The 15333-nt window shown below is 42.5% G+C and overlaps 3 protein-coding genes across 6 annotated transcripts; all 3 read right to left on the bottom strand.

Annotated features, from left to right (window-relative positions):
• Positions 1-1008: 1008 nt before the first annotated feature.
• On the bottom strand, positions 1009-3041 carry malsu1 (mitochondrial assembly of ribosomal large subunit 1). The gene is made up of 4 exons (XM_086217246.1): positions 2632-3041; positions 1915-2090; positions 1739-1820; positions 1009-1661 (listed from the first exon to the last, which is right to left on the bottom strand). The coding sequence occupies exons 1-4, from the start codon at positions 2936-2938 to the stop codon at positions 1507-1509; spliced, it is 720 nt and encodes a 239-aa protein (XP_086073372.1). The 5' UTR covers positions 2939-3041; the 3' UTR covers positions 1009-1506.
• Positions 3042-3889: 848 nt separating this feature from the next.
• On the bottom strand, positions 3890-7859 carry smpd5 (sphingomyelin phosphodiesterase 5). 3 transcript variants are annotated; one of them, XM_086217243.1, is made up of 9 exons: positions 7630-7859; positions 6824-6935; positions 5540-6739; positions 5323-5398; positions 5087-5227; positions 4912-5001; positions 4719-4782; positions 4453-4612; positions 3890-4356 (listed from the first exon to the last, which is right to left on the bottom strand). In XM_086217243.1, the coding sequence occupies exons 3-9, from the start codon at positions 6662-6664 to the stop codon at positions 4240-4242; spliced, it is 1773 nt and encodes a 590-aa protein (XP_086073369.1). In that variant the 5' UTR covers positions 6665-6739; positions 6824-6935; positions 7630-7859; the 3' UTR covers positions 3890-4239. The 3 variants fall into 3 exon arrangements, with proteins under 3 accessions (XP_086073369.1, XP_086073370.1, XP_086073371.1); XM_086217244.1 differs by having other exon boundaries at positions 6830-6935; XM_086217245.1 differs by lacking the exon at positions 6824-6935.
• A 3013-nt stretch (positions 7860-10872) lies between these two features.
• grinab (glutamate receptor, ionotropic, N-methyl D-aspartate-associated protein 1b (glutamate binding)) lies at positions 10873-15028 on the bottom strand. Of its 2 annotated transcripts, none has more exons than XM_086218631.1 (7): positions 14802-15028; positions 14076-14252; positions 13896-13999; positions 12641-12841; positions 12268-12396; positions 12042-12185; positions 10873-11260 (listed from the first exon to the last, which is right to left on the bottom strand). In XM_086218631.1, exons 2-7 carry the CDS (start codon positions 14242-14244, stop codon positions 11108-11110), a joined length of 900 nt encoding a protein of 299 aa, XP_086074757.1. In that variant the 5' UTR covers positions 14245-14252; positions 14802-15028; the 3' UTR covers positions 10873-11107. The 2 variants fall into 2 exon arrangements, with proteins under 2 accessions (XP_086074757.1, XP_086074756.1); XM_086218630.1 differs by having other exon boundaries at positions 14076-14396; positions 14802-15027.
• Positions 15029-15333: the final 305 nt, after the last annotated feature.

Raw genomic sequence — 15333 nt, 5'->3', positions numbered from 1 at the left:
AGAGACAGACAACCATTCACACTCACAGTCACACCTACGGTCAATTTAGAGTATCAATCAGCCTCGTCCCCTCTTGATGTCTTTGGACTGTGGGAGGAAGCTGGAGTACCAGAGAGAACCCACACAGGAACAGGGAGAACATGCAGACTCACACAGAAAGATCCTGTGATGGAGCCGGGGCTTGAACCTGGAACCTTCTTGCTGTGAGGCCACAGTGCTGACCACTGCACCACCGTGCAGCTTTATGCCAAACCATTTTAGTTTACTTTGTCTTGAGACTTCCTGGCAGCTGTCATTGCTAATTATGAGATTTTACCCACCAACACGTAATATAAACTTATACTTTTAACAAAACATTATTAGTCTGAACTCATGGAACCTGAGCCACCAACTCTCAAGTCACCTGAGCACATTTCTCTATTTTAGCAGCATACAAGGGACTTTTCATGATGATTGGTGGTCACGTTATTTTGCACTGCTTGAGTACAAGAACCTTCCATGAGAGACTGAATACATAATTTTATACTTACAAACTTAACCCAAATATCTATGACCATATGCAACTGAAATGGTTTGAGTACGTATGAAGTAGCATGCAAATCTATATCAGTGTTCCCACTCTTTCCCTGAAATTATTTTCCAGGACATTTTCAGCGGCTACAGAGACAAGTTATTACATCATACACTAGTACATTTCTCTGCCCCCTCATACTTTGGAAGTCTTCTTTTCTACAGTTGTAACTTGCATTTACCCAGACTGTTTGACGTGCAGGCTATGGCTATAATTTATGTATGAAAAATAAAGATGATGTCTCTAGGCACTAAATCCTTAATGGCGTCAGGAAAGTCGCTAAATCTAGCAACAAATTAAACTGAAAACACTGGGTTGCAGGACCGCTCTACATGGAAATGCAACTTTGATTGGCTGGTAGTGTCACGTAGGGTGCTGCGCCAGCCAGAGGCAGAGAAGCGCTGTGCCCAGAAAAAGGTGACAACAGACATGCGTGCGCACAACTTTAATCATTTTCCAGGTTTTTATAATCATTTCTTTTTATATAGGAAGCTTCTGCATTTGTACACGGCTGAACAACATGATGCTGGAACGGGATTTTCTTAAAAATTTACTTCTTAAAGAAGATAACAAATTTCAATTGTGAAGACCTCTGTTGAAAATTCTGAAAATATTGATCTGGTTTGAAAACATTTTATTATTTGTTGTACTTATTTAGATGTCAAAGTCAAATGAGGCATGAGAAATGATCGAAAACGGTAACACAACCATGAAAAATATCAAGACTTATTTTAAGAGAGCCATGATTTTGTTTCGTTTTTGTGATGTGCCAATGTACCAACAATTTGAATTTCTTCAACACACGCAAAACTCATCTTTTACAGATCAACATGCAAAATAAAATGTCTGTGTTACAGACAGAACAGCTGTCACCACCATGTTGTTTACGGTTCTGGAAATTTCCAAATAGAAACATCAAAGTCAAGTCTGAACTGTCACTTTGTGTCCTCCAGGTCAAATATAAAGTCTTTCGGTAGCGTCTCAGTGGGGAAGCTCTTCAGTTGTTCATCGTAGGAGCGGAGAGTCCACAGTTTCTCCAATTCATACACTTCTCTGGTCTCTGGCAACATGAAGTGAACAACCATCGCCCCTGAGACACAGACAGATGGACAGTTAACATCAACAACTGTCTGAACTGACCGTCTGTGGAAGAAAGACTTCACATACCAAAGTCAATACACATCCAGTCCTCTGAGTTTTTTCCTTCAATCTTCACGTTGGGATCATGATCTTTCTTCAGGAACTTGTACTGAAGGAAAAGCATCCGTTAGATACGTTTTACAAAGCTCCCAGTTTATAGCTAAAAACATCAGTCTGACTAAGTGAAAACAAAATTCATTTACCACTTTAATGGCGTAAAGAGCCATTGCGCTGAGGTGTCGCTGTGATATGCCGCTGACAACAATTAAGTACTGAGTGTATGTAATGTGTTCTGGCACTTTGATCACACAGATGTCCACCGCGTTCTCCTGACGCAGCAGTGACACCAGCACATCCAGACTGAACGTCAATGAAGATCCTGTAGACAGGAAAATGGGAACATAAGACTTGAAACACTTCAGTTGTAGCTGATGCAGTGAGAGAAGGACGACTTTCGATGAACCAATCGGTCCATTCATAGAGTATCAACTTTGCATGCGTATCAGTCATTCATTTTTCAGTTGACAAATAAGTAATATTTCCAAATTCAAACTTCTGGTTTTGTTGTTTCTTTTATGCTATGTTACAACAAACTATAAAGTGATTGTAAAGAAAACTGTGTGATTAAACATCAAATAAAATAGTTGCAAATCACCTTCACTGATCTTGTTTCGTTTGTGTTGTTGGTTTTTTTTTTTAACCTGAACTTAAATGTAAAACTGAAACTTCAAACAGGTGATTATGTATAATACGAACATCTGTGAGGGGAATTATGAATTCAACAGCAGAGTCAGCTATCAATCAGTGTAATGTGGATGAAAGCGCTATGATCTATGTGACACCCAGCAAACTTAAGAAACTTTCTACTGAGACATAATCCATTTTGTCTCAGCTGTAAACTTGACCGCTCGGTAACTCACGCTGGCTGAGGTCGCTCTCCATCCCGTCTGAGTCCTCCGGAGTGACGCCAGCCGTCTTATTTGAATGACTGCTTTCACTAGACATTTCTGAGAAGTATCGCTTACTGTCAAAGCGACGAGTAGAAAATGTTTTGTGGTGCCAATACTGACATGAAGCTGTATTAGCTGTGAAATACCGAGGCCAAACCGGACAAAGCCTCCGACTTTTGGGCACCGAACAGAATCTCCTGCATGAACCGGTTTGTTCCAGTAATCGTTTACTACTTATTACCAATGCGTTGAAGCGATTCATAATGACAGTATTCATTTTTTTAACTGAGAAACGCTGAAATCACAATATCTGTCATTGCATCCACGAGTCCCGTCAAGGGCTAAAAACAGGAAGTAACTGTAACCCTTGGATTTTGATTGGTTCACCTGACTTCTTCGTTGGCAACTGGACCTGTCATTGTAAAGCGCACCCTCTGTCGACCAAAAATGGTATGATGGTATGACCTCGGTCCTGTTTTCACGACGGTGCCACCTAACCCAGAGCGCAGTAGTATTCCTCATTTATATCCAGTAACTCATAACTTTAAGTGATTCTACTGAGTTACTGTGTATTCTCCAAGTACTTATAGTTTTAAGAATGTGGCATACAATTACCATTTATTGTTCCAAGTGTAGTTCTAATTTTCTTCTTTCAGTTACCGCTTATTCTTTGAGTAATTTTAGTCTTACAAGTGTATCCAACCCACTTACAGTCCAAATACTTCTTTTAAAAATGCATTCCATCAAATACGTGTTTGCTGTCCAAGTACTTATGGTATTAAGAGGTAAACTGCAAGTGCACGGCACTGTAGTGAAAATCCAAGGGTTTAGGACTACCGGTCCAAAACTGCAATTACTATATTTCAGAAATTACCAGGCAACTTTAACCAGCGATGTTTATGATCGAAAGGACAAAGCCTTGATATCAGTTTTATGTATATTCAGTTACATATTTTATAACTGGTTATAATCAAAATAATTAATTATCATCCTTTTGATAATCTGATTTTACAACCATTCCACTTCACCTTATTATCACCACTTCATCCACCTGAGAGAAAAGATAAGATAAAGTAAGATATTCCCTTCATTGGTCCCACAACGGGGAAATCCAAACGGATAACAAGTGTTCGAAATGTTTCATGTGTTTACCAGGAAAAGGCTTTCAGGCTGTGTTTGTCACATCTCGCTGTTTTATGAAATGTCTCGAAACAAAAAATGTCTTTGGAATTGGTCTTACAGTCACTGGATGATAAGGAAATTATGCTCTTTACAACAGAACATTTAGTAAAAGAAAGAGATTAAGAATTCAACATTTCCATTTATTTCTTTAGGAAACATTCGGAATGGAAAAAAAAAATTAAAAATAGATTGTTTTATAAAATCAATATATCTGGCCTGAAGAAGTCTTAATGTGCAAAATTGCATACATTAATAAATCCTATTAATGCCACCTGAGAGATTGGTCAGTACGTCATCAAATTAAGAAATGTAAACAACACATTGTTGTGTTTTGTAGAAAGTAGCAATGTACATTTTCATACATTTCGTTCCCTTTCTCTGGACATGCTGCCTTGTTCACAGGGCACATTCATCAGCACAGACTGAGTCCATTATTACATTCAGTCTCAAGCCCACGGGGATATGGTCCGTAAGGCCAGCCAGCTGCGTTATGAACGACACCTCTTCAACTTCCTGTATGGAGCAAGGGACAGAAACAGAGTTGTTAATGCAACCGAAAGAAGGGGAGCGTCAGTGAAGGCAGAGTAAGATCGGGTGGCTGACACATACTGTTCTGCAGTGCTTTGAGATAGAGGTTTCACGGTACAGGATGTAGTCGATCCGTCGTCCAATCCACGGCTGGCCAGGTTCAGGGTAAACCAAAGGAGAGCCCTCCGCAGGAACCGGAGGGGAGATGTACTTCTTTCTCAGCTCCTCTCTCTCTAAAGTTCTTCACGGAAAAATGGATTTTCAAATAAGTGAATAAGCATGTCTTTTTATGTCAGTTCAGATGTGCTGTGCTGCAGGGCATCTGAACTGAAGAGGAACCTTTTTACCTTTGAAGGTTTTCTGGGGTGTTGACATCATCCTCATACAGAGGTGGCTGCTCCAGGAGAGTACCTTTGGAATCATAAACCAACATTAACGGAATACAGTCAGGTGGAGAATGCTTTTCGATACATTATGATCACATTTATCAAAGCGTTCTTTGTCCATGCAAGTATGTAATGGAGCTGAAATGCTACGCACCAATGACCCAGGGTTTCTCTTTTCCTGGTCCTGCCCTGCAAGGGTCCCTGTATTCCTCAAATAGACAGTGATTCTGCTCCAGAGCGTCATCTAGAAAAACAGGACAGTAAGTTTGTGTAAACCACAGGGCATTTTGGGGCTACAACTACAAGAATCAAAAAAGAAGCTAAATTACCTGGCGAGCAGTTGTCAAAGTTGAAATCACCGCAGAGCACATCAAACACGACTTCCTCATCAGGCTGTCTGTTGGCAGCTTGAAAATCACCGATCCATTTGGTGACCATGTTCAGCTGTTCACAGCGAATTTCTCCTTCACCTGATCACAGAAGACACAGACCAGCAATCAAAGCGTCAGTTTGCTTTGTTTAAAAAAAAAAAAAAAAGTTAATACGAGCAGACGGAGTGACTTGCCCTCTGGTGCGTGAAGGTGTGTACAGTTAAAATAGCCGATCACATTCTTCTGCTTCTGATTCTGCCCAATTAGCACCTGAGAATACCCAAAATAATTACATGTTCACTTTAAGAATGTGAGAAGTATTATAGAAGCAAAACTCATTGTTATGACACAAAGCAACAGAGAGAGGATGCGGTGGTATGGAGTTGAAAAACATGTTATGAAACTGAGCACCTTAGCAGAGAGGAGGCCCTTGGCAGCCAGTGCGTCTTCCCCGCGGCTGTTAGGGAAGCAGTGGTACTGGGCCTCCAGAACTGGGAATCGGCTGGCTAAGAAAAGGCCACTGTTAAAGAACTTGAAAGAGGAACAGCAACAGGGCGATGGCTGGCAGGCATACACGCCAACATCATAGAGTATGTGTCCAAATAAGGGTTTGAGTGTATGGGTGAGTTTTTGAGCAGCCCTCTTATCGAACACCTCCTCCAGGCACAGAATATCCACATTTGCTGGAAATAGTGACGATACTTCCCAGGGAATGTCATCCTGCTGGCGAAGACCCTGGGAGAGCAAAGCTCGGGGGGCGCTCCGGTGACCCATTCTGTTGGAGTTCTGGTTGGAATTGTGGAGGATGGTGGGTGAGTCTGTGGAAGGCTCTTCTGTATCATCACAGGGGACACAAACCACACGACTGCTGGAGTTGTGAACTCCTTCATCCGAATCTTTCTCTGGATGGTGACTCACTGGGGGCTGTGCCTGTCTGTCGATGGCTCCATACATAGATGAGTTCCCAGGGGGGAGGATGCTGTTGGACGGGCTGAGAGTACCACAACTGCTGGGGGAGTCAACAAAAATGCGGATGTTGGGTCGACCTACACCCTGGATAATGCGCTGGCCAATCGCGATAGCCCTCCGCTGGGTGTGTCCCAGGTTGTTGAAGCGAGCCAGGCTGTCAGGTAAAAGACACAAGTTGGCTGATGCAAAGCCAAATGATGCCTTTCCCTGCAGCTCAAAGCCCCTGTGTGTCTCTCTCTCTTGTAAGGATGGTGTCTCATGGTGGTAACAGAATGGTCTGCGGCACGCCTGAAGAGGAGCCCAGAGCAGAAAGCCAAGGAAGGCAAAGGGCGTTGCTACTATGAACAGAATGAAGAAGATGATGGAGCCGAAGAAAACCTTGAGGGGGTGGAGGTAGCATTCGAGTTCCAGCTGCTGAGTCTGCTCCAGGGTGGTTGACTTGCACACAGCAATGAGACGATCCAGAAACCAGAAACAAGGCAGGATGAGCGCCCACCCCACAGCATGAACGCCTGCAGCAAACCTATTAGGGAATGGCGATTCTTGCAGGGCCATGCCTCCGGCCATCCTCTACACAAGTATCAGGATGCACAATATCAGGTCTTCCTGTTCCGGCCTCATTCTGATGCTCTCCTTCACGGGCTGAGACAGAAGAAATCAAATTGTTGTGACATGATTCCATTCTTACACGTTAACATTTACAGTGCGTACTTGAACATAACTCACACTGACTTCATGTCTGAACTTGTAGTTGTGAAGCAACTGAAAGCCATACTGCCATGTTTGCAACAGACAGGGAAGATGGGACCAGCTCACTGCACTCTTATGCAACGCATCACTTTTGGGGAAGGCGAAGAGAAAAACACGGTATTAACATCTTTTAATCCAGCTGTCACCATCTGGTGTGCTGCAAACGGCTGGTCGCAGCAAGCCACGATGCTAAAGCTCGCCACACCTTTGAATGTATTTACATTGCAGCAACATTATGACAATGGGTGTGTGAAGGTGAAATCAGAGCTAATACGCCACAATTTGAATTTAACCCTAAATCAAATTTAAAAGGACCAATGGGTATTTTAGGGTAAAGATCCAAAACTATTCTTCAGTTCGTAAAATCTGTTGATTCAACCTTTTATATTAATGTGTTGCGTTCACTGACTCACTGTACTTCAAGCACTCAGTGACTTTTGAACTACAACTGAGCCAAGTGGGCAGATCTTCAGATAAAACAACCAGGAAGTTCCAAACCCCACAAAACTTTATGTGCTAATATTAGTTCAGGTGAGTCGCAGTAGTTATTTGTCTGGTATGCTAAGCTAACAATGAATTAAAAGCAGAATTTTAGATCCGCATAAACTTGGCGTACATGACCATAAAACACGACTATTCAGTTAAAACACGAGTTACATCGTTTCTCATAGTTGATAAACGTTCTATGCATTCTACACAAATGTTCAATTCACAAAAAAAGCTGCCACCTGCCCGTTTACGTAGCTAGCTTCAAACTCAGCTAACAGCCCGGACGGTCTTACCTCAGCAAGCAAACTGGGACAAGCCGCAATGATGAAGAGGAAGGAGAAGGAGAAGAAGAAGAAGAATCACGGTTCTTTAATGGCTTTTATTCCTCCTCCGCTTGTCACATGCTGAATAGACAACCACAGTTTTAGCTTGAAACCGGCGACTGGATGAGAGAAACAGTCCTCATTTACACGAACCCACCCAGGCTCTTAGCGGCTCATCACACGGGCATTACTGAAGCCAAACCCTGATGACGTAGACACGGAGCTGATCACGTGATCTTACCTATGCAACCTGTGCGGGTGCTATTACTAAAGCGTGGATGTGTAAGGACAGCTTGATATCTGTCAAACCAGAAGAAGAGGAGGATAATTGTGTACTTTTATGCATTAATTTAGTACTTTATTGCTACTACTGCGTGTTTAATTGCACAGACCACGCTGTCATTTTTAACTTTGCAGTACTCGCGTCTTTATCCCCCCAATTTCATTTATTTCATTTGGACTACCTTTTACTCAACACATTAGCGTTACTGCCTTGGATTCCTTCTTACTGTAATGCACAATAAAATGAGTGAACAGAAGATGCAGAGGATATTTTTTTAAATAGTGTCATGTATGTGAAATAGAGATATTATGACAGAAAGAAGTGAAAATGGCACACAAATTTAACATGTCTGCATATATGGTTAAAAACTGCCCATCTAGAAGAAAAAAAAGAGCCCTACTCCCACCCCCACCCCTACATTTTCCACATGATTCTGGAATGGCTCCCACATGAAGTTAATATTCGAACAAAGGGCAAAAGTGCTACTTCTTGTGAGATCCTCGTCCCCTGTGAGTTAATAACACAGTCACACACAGTGTGGGTGGTTAATCTGGATTATATCTAATCATTATGGTTACAAGAGAAAACTCTGGCCAGCATGTAATGTGAAGTAATAACCATCAGGATGTATGTGTTAAGTCCATATAAAACAACTGATTACAGCCCTCCAATTAATTTCAGTTCACCTCCGAGGAGTTTCCTACAGTACATGACGGTTCATGATCGACGGATTAGAGATGCAGGAGAACAATTCTAGTGAACCATCAGCTGCTACATAATGAATGGCATGATTATCTGACCTTAACAGGTCATTTTGTTCCCAGATTTGTGTTTTTCCTCCACTTTTAACTGACATCTAGGTTAAAATAACATGTTGTCTCTGTACACGCATGCTTGTATATTTTATGCCTCATTTGTCAAGTTGCGTATACAAGCAAAGTTAGGAATTTACGATGTCATCATGCCATTTCCTCTGCACGTGAAAAACCATAACCACACAAAATACATTGTCATTTTATTTTGGTAGTGTTTATTTCCAGTAAGCAACTGGGATAGTTTCCAGCCCCCCCCCCCGTGACCCTTAACAGGATATGCAGTAGAAAATGCATGGATGGATTTCCAGTAAGCCTGCTGTCTCATTAGTATCTACCATAGAAGAGGAGCTTTGTCCTTAGACAAATGAGGACACTGGAAGGTCCTCTCCTGCTGTTTTATCATCTTCCTCAGGAGATTGTAGTCGCCCGGTTGCTGAATACAAATTTGTTGAAAGCAGAGCCAAGTGCTGGTTTGTACCCAAGCAGGTTCTGCTTGTGGTTCATCTGCTCCGTGATGTCTGCATACCTCTGAGTGAGATGACGCTGATAGCCTTCATCCACCTGCCCCGTCAGAGGCTGTGTGTTGATCTGCAAGAGGCTTCTGAGGTGCATCACCGTCAGTGCTGATAACAGAACAATTCAGCGTTGGAAACACTGGAGCCTCTATGATCGGGGCTGGTATGTTGAGCAGTGAAACAATAGAGCTTCTTAACTTAAGACCTGGAGCAGGATTCTCCATTCCAGAAGGATGGAGATCTCAGGAGCTCACACTTCCACCGAGGTCCATGACATAGTTCCTGAGAAATTAACAGCATTGTAACTACATATTTGATAATTTCATGAACTTTTCACACCCAAAAAAACAACGTAACAATGTCTGTGTGTTATACGTCGTCAGGATATAGACTGATCCCATCACCCACTCCTGCTCATTACTCCAAGTATAATGAAGCAAAGTGTTTGAAGATGGTTTCCCTCCTGAAAGTCCTGATCTCACTTTATATTGGAGTCTCCTGATAATTGAAGAGTCACATTTATAGATGTGTGAGAATGTGTGGAGCCAGAAAGATGAGTTTACACAGACATTTTGGAGTGGAGTTCAACGCCATCTCCTCCTCTGGGCGTTGAACTCCACTCAGGCCTTTTAACATTCCATCAGAATATTTCTGATCTTGCAATGGTGAATGTATGAAAGTAAAAACTAGTTGGTGTATCTTTGCAGTGAATGAAATCTCCACCCCTCTGCCGAGTAGTTTTGTGTTCTTCTGCAAACGGACAAAAAGCTTTGTCTCTTGCATGAGGAGGAAGTTCAGCGTGGCTCTTTTATCACTCAAGTCAGAGGTTTAGGATGAAGCACAGGAAATCAACTGGGAATGAGTTTTATTATTTGAATTTACTTTGCTTCAGGTCTTTGCTTATTCCACTGCAGACTCCAAATGGTTTCCTTTGCGTAGTTTAGCAGAATAAAGTAAAATCAGATGTTACCCATGGCTTTTAAAAAAAAAAAAAAAAATAATTGTGGCATGTAGATATATTGCTGATACACTGTTGCCTTTGTTAACAGTGGAAAAGCTGTTAATGAATACAAGTGACTAATGTGAACATAATCACAGCAAGAAGTGGCTTGGAACAGTTTTCTTCTCTGCTCCGTGTCGGAAATAAACACGGATCCATTCAAATACTAGCACATCCAACTGCCTGATTAATGTGTTGGATGATGACTCGTGTTGCTGGACATTCCACAAACAGGTAATATTATTAGACACGGGATTCACTTCAACTAAAAACCGTGTATTCTCTCCGCCTCTCACTCCAGCTCTTTAGGGTAAACAGCTGTTTTGACTCTCAGTTCTACTTTCAGGTTACAAGCCGGTTTTAACTCAAGTAGCAGTACTCCTATGAGGTGCCTCCTGACTTCCACCTAGTGGCAAAAATTAACATAAAAAACCCCGTTGATTCCTCCAGTGTATTATTATTATTAAAGTTCCGCATTTTGACTCACTCCGGCTACAGTCTGCTGCCTCCAGGTTTCTGCACGCTTCAGGTAGTTCGGGTTGCGGATTCGTTTTGAGGAGGGGCCCACTTGTGTATGGAATTACATTTTTAAACTGAAAGTACCATCCCTCATAAAACTTTATTAAAGCAAAAAAAAAATTACAATGAAGACCACCTACTTATATACGTTATTAGTATTACCACACAATCTTATTATATAAAAAAATAATTAAGTGAAGCAAACAAAATGTACTTTGTGACCAGTGCACACTACAAGACAAAAGTAAAAGATTATGGAAAGCCACGTCCATACTCAACAAAAACTTATTTTCCTTTGTGATTTTCACTCCTCGCTTTAGTTTCCCCTTGCTTTACCAACGATGGCGAGAATGTAGAGGAAGATGTTGATGATGTCTGTGTACAGGTTAAGAGCCGCAAAGACGTATTCTTCTGGACTCAGGGCCAGTTCCTTGTTGCCGAGGAGCAGCTGTGTGTCCACCGCCAGGAACTGTAACATTGAGAATTGGGGTTTTTTTTTTAAACAAAAACATGCAGTCACAGCAGGGATTTGAATCATACTTGTTTGAAGGATTAGAAAGCTTTTTTGTTTGTACATGTTTCATTATCTACCTCTGACCTTTCAGGGACACCCTTGATTCAATGGATAAGTGAATTCCCTGTTTACAGCTGTAGAGTGGAACATTTCTCCCCACCTTCTACAAGCCACAGTTATTCTAAACAACTGCCAACCTGCTTACGTCAAAGCTCCACAGTAGCCTGAGCTGTTGTTGCTGCTGCAGATGTAAAACAGCAGATACTAATGAGCTTTTACAAAAGGACTTGCTTTAAAGATCAGAATTCGATCCATTTGGTCTGATAACATTTGGAGATTCGAGAGGAGCAACATGGTTCGATTAATTATCAATATTCAAAAGTAGAAGCTGCAATGCTTGCATGGATGCTCAGTACGCATCCTTACTGCAGTGTGAGAATAGAGGGATTTAGCTGGTGGTTGAATGAGCACTGTGGGAACGTTTAAATGAAAATATGACGCGCTACAGCTTTAAACTTTGACTTTGAGTCAGGCTCAAAAGCACCGATGGCCTTTCAATGAATCACAGATGATCACTTTAACAATGAGTAAACCTCTTCTGTTAAATCACATCAGCAGCCCTCCTGATTTACTTTGCAGAAGCATGAGGGACTTTTATGAAGCACGACAGTGACGCGCATCGCTGTCATCATCCTCCAGATCAAAGCTGGAAGCGAGGCTTGGTGTGACGACTTACACAGGTGAAGAGCAGCGCTCCGAGTCCAGCGTACAAGATGTGCAGAATCTGGTCACGGATGAAGATGCAGAGGATGCCAAAGAGGATCAGGACAATTAGACAGACGAAAAGCACGCCGTAACAGGAAGTGAAGTCGTACTTGGTCTGCGGAAGGAAGCCGAGTGAGACCCAAAGATTACATCGTGTCAGGTGTAAGGACAAACATAGGAGAGGCACAGATACACACCTGGAGAGAGAAGATGACCACAGTGAAGCACACCACAGAGGTGATGCCCACCGCCATGACCACTGTGTCAGTGTCGTGGTAGCTGGCGATCATTCCCACCATGTAGGACATACTGAGAGTCAGGACAGACTGGAGACAAGACAAGACATACACAGCGCAGCTTTTAATGAACCTCAAGTAATCTGAACAAATCAGAAGACATGTTACACTTTCACGGTAGGCAAGAAAGGACAAACAATTAGAAAAGTTAATGTATTTCTGTTTAGCTTCCATTGAGGAGCTGAGGACTTCTATGATCAAGAGTCAGGCCGCTCCGATTACAACCCCCGCTGCTTTATTTCCTATAAAATATATATAAACGGAGCAGGCTTACCAGAGCTATCAGGTTCCAAGGATGTCGCCGGCGAACGCTTCCACAGCAGCTGATCACACACACCGATACGAAGAATATACCGTAGGATACGAAGTAGGTCCAGGTGTTCACCATGACAAACAGCTTGACCTCTTCCACAAAGGTGAAAACGGCCACGAAGGCGAAGGTCACAAGCAGCTGAGCGCTTAAGACCAAAAACACCTGGAGGGAACAGTGACACAGCAGACAGGGTTCATGCCAAGGAATCTTTACCTTACAGCTTATTTAGGTGATTTATTGAAGTCATTTTATGGGCAATGTTTAGGAATTAAGTTCAAATTTATCTCAAAAATTTGATTTTTTTTTTTTTTTGCATTGCCTTACATAAGTGAAGAAAAGTTTAAGACTTGTTTTCTTTTACGAGATAATCTTGGCTAATGACAACCACCTTTAGGATCTTTTGAAGCATAGACTAAATCAGCTGAAGTTACAAGCTAACAAACAAACAAACAAAGCTAACGTTTTGCAGTAAACACACTATACCATCATCATCATCATCATCATCTTCAGGGTGATGACATGTCATAGTCAGTAGTCTTGTTTAGCCACTGGTCAGGCAATGGTTTATTCTAAGATGCACAAAAGCCCCAAACTTCTACATTGCTTCACTGACTGAAGAAATTGCTTTATTTTTGTTAAAAAAAGTATCTTGATTATTGCTATTTACATAGTAAAACAGTTATAAATTGATGTGAATTTGGACAAAAAAAAAATACTGCAGGGATGTGTTTTTGTGTTTTTAATGAAAGTTCAATTTTGTCTATTTCAGTTAAGATATTTAAAAAAAAACATTTCAAAATGATCAAAAGTTCATGTGCATTTTTTTTTCTTGATAACCAAGCAAGTAGACTGCTGCTGTGATTTGTTTATTCCACTGCAATAATGTACACTAGAATCCCAATGGGACTTTTTCACCAAACTGAGAGCCACGCAATAAAAAAATCACACCTTAATTATTTAAATATGCTTTTCTATTAAAATGAGATTAATGACACCACCAGAACGAGATTGACTCGGATACTGGGAATCCTATTGTAACGTCAGTGAAAATAATAACTTCTTCCAAAAAAAACCATCAACATTGGGACGCTGGAGAGGTGCATCTGTAATCATCTGTATCATCTTTTCTAATGGACTCAGCTGCACATGAACAGCTCTCGATTCGTCCATGCCTGCAGGTGTCAGAACCTCCGCGTCCGCCTCACTGTCCCCTCACCTTGCGAATGAAGGCTCTTCGGATGCTCTTGTTATCCAATCCATATCCGAAATCCTGGTTATCCTGAAAGGGAGGCGGGTCCTCTTCGTCGTGGTAAGCATCGTCTGATGAGACATGTTAATGACATTAATGACATTGCACCGTCCATCTAATTGGGCGCGATGACCCGCCGCTACTCACTTGTGATGTTGTCTTGGAAGCCGAAGGCAGGTGGAGAATGCGGGGAAGAGGACGGGTTAAAGCCGTAACCTGGACCACCTGGGCTGTTCGTCCCAAAAGCTCCTGGTACCCCCTGTCCGAAAGCAGTCGGAGGTGGGAAAGGGAGCCCCCCGGGCGGGCCCCCGAACATGTTGGGGCCTGGAACGAGAGGAAATGCGGGTTGTCCAGGGATAATAGGTGGCGAGTGTCCCCCCTCCACCGGAGTGTATGCGGTCTTCTCGGTGGTCATCTCAGCAACACGGGAGAGCGGCGGCGAGCTGAGGCTTCACAGGGCGGCAACACCTGACAGAAACCCCGAAGAAGAAGAAGAAGAGGTCATGAGAGGTTAGGAAATGGTTAGAAAGGTAAAATTAACCGACACTAGATGTTCTCTCTGGATGTCGGCACAGAAGAAACGCCCAGACCACTGCGCTCCCGACGTCAGAGAAGTCATGTGACCAAACCCACTTCCGGTACAATTCATTAACTGAATTAAAACAATTAATCCCCTCCCCTCAGGCCGCGAATGGCACTTTGGTCCAGCAAAAGAAAGGAGACTTTAACCGCATGAGTCGCCATCAACCAGCCGCCTGATAGCGGGAACCCCGAGAGAGGAAGAATATTCACGATGTCGCGGCACCTGCTAAAATCCGGTCACGCCGTCTCAACTGCGGAACTGAACTGCGATTACATTAAAAAGTTCCTCACAATGTCCGCAACAACAAAGATGCGATCTCTTCCTCTGTCGTGGTACTTTTTCTTTCCTCAATAGGTTATCGTAGTTCGACGCCGGCGTAGTCGCACGATCTGCCTCCAGGCTGCAGGATGTTCTGTTCCCGTGGTCAGTGCCCTCTGCAAGGCAGAAAAGTCGAAAAGTTTACAGAACAAGTGCGCCCCCCCTCCGCGAGTAGCCGGAGACAGAGACGCGATTATATACGTAGATCACGGACGTCGACACACAGAGGCCGTCAGACAACAGTCACGTCAAGTTTAACATTCACCTCACAACATTTCAAATTAAAATATCGGACGTTTTACTCGATTGCATGAATGCAGAGAAAGATATTGCGAACAAAACGAGAAAAGAAAAAAAAACACGAATATTACATACGGTCAGTGTCGAAACTTCCACCTTCAAGAGGACGCAATCAACTGGAACACACCCTGACAGCTCCGAAGAAAACAAAACGTCATGTGGAATGTTTGTTGTTGTTGTTGTTTTTAATTTTTTATATAACTT

Source organism: Aulostomus chinensis, chromosome 11, assembly GCF_037954235.1.
Source record: "Aulostomus chinensis isolate RoL2024-O1b breed Wild chromosome 11, RoL_Achi_v1.0, whole genome shotgun sequence".
NCBI classification, from domain to species: Eukaryota; Metazoa; Chordata; class Actinopteri; order Syngnathiformes; family Aulostomidae; genus Aulostomus; species Aulostomus chinensis.
The sequence above is the reverse complement of the archived record's forward strand: the minus strand, read 5'-3'. Positions and strand labels throughout refer to the sequence as shown.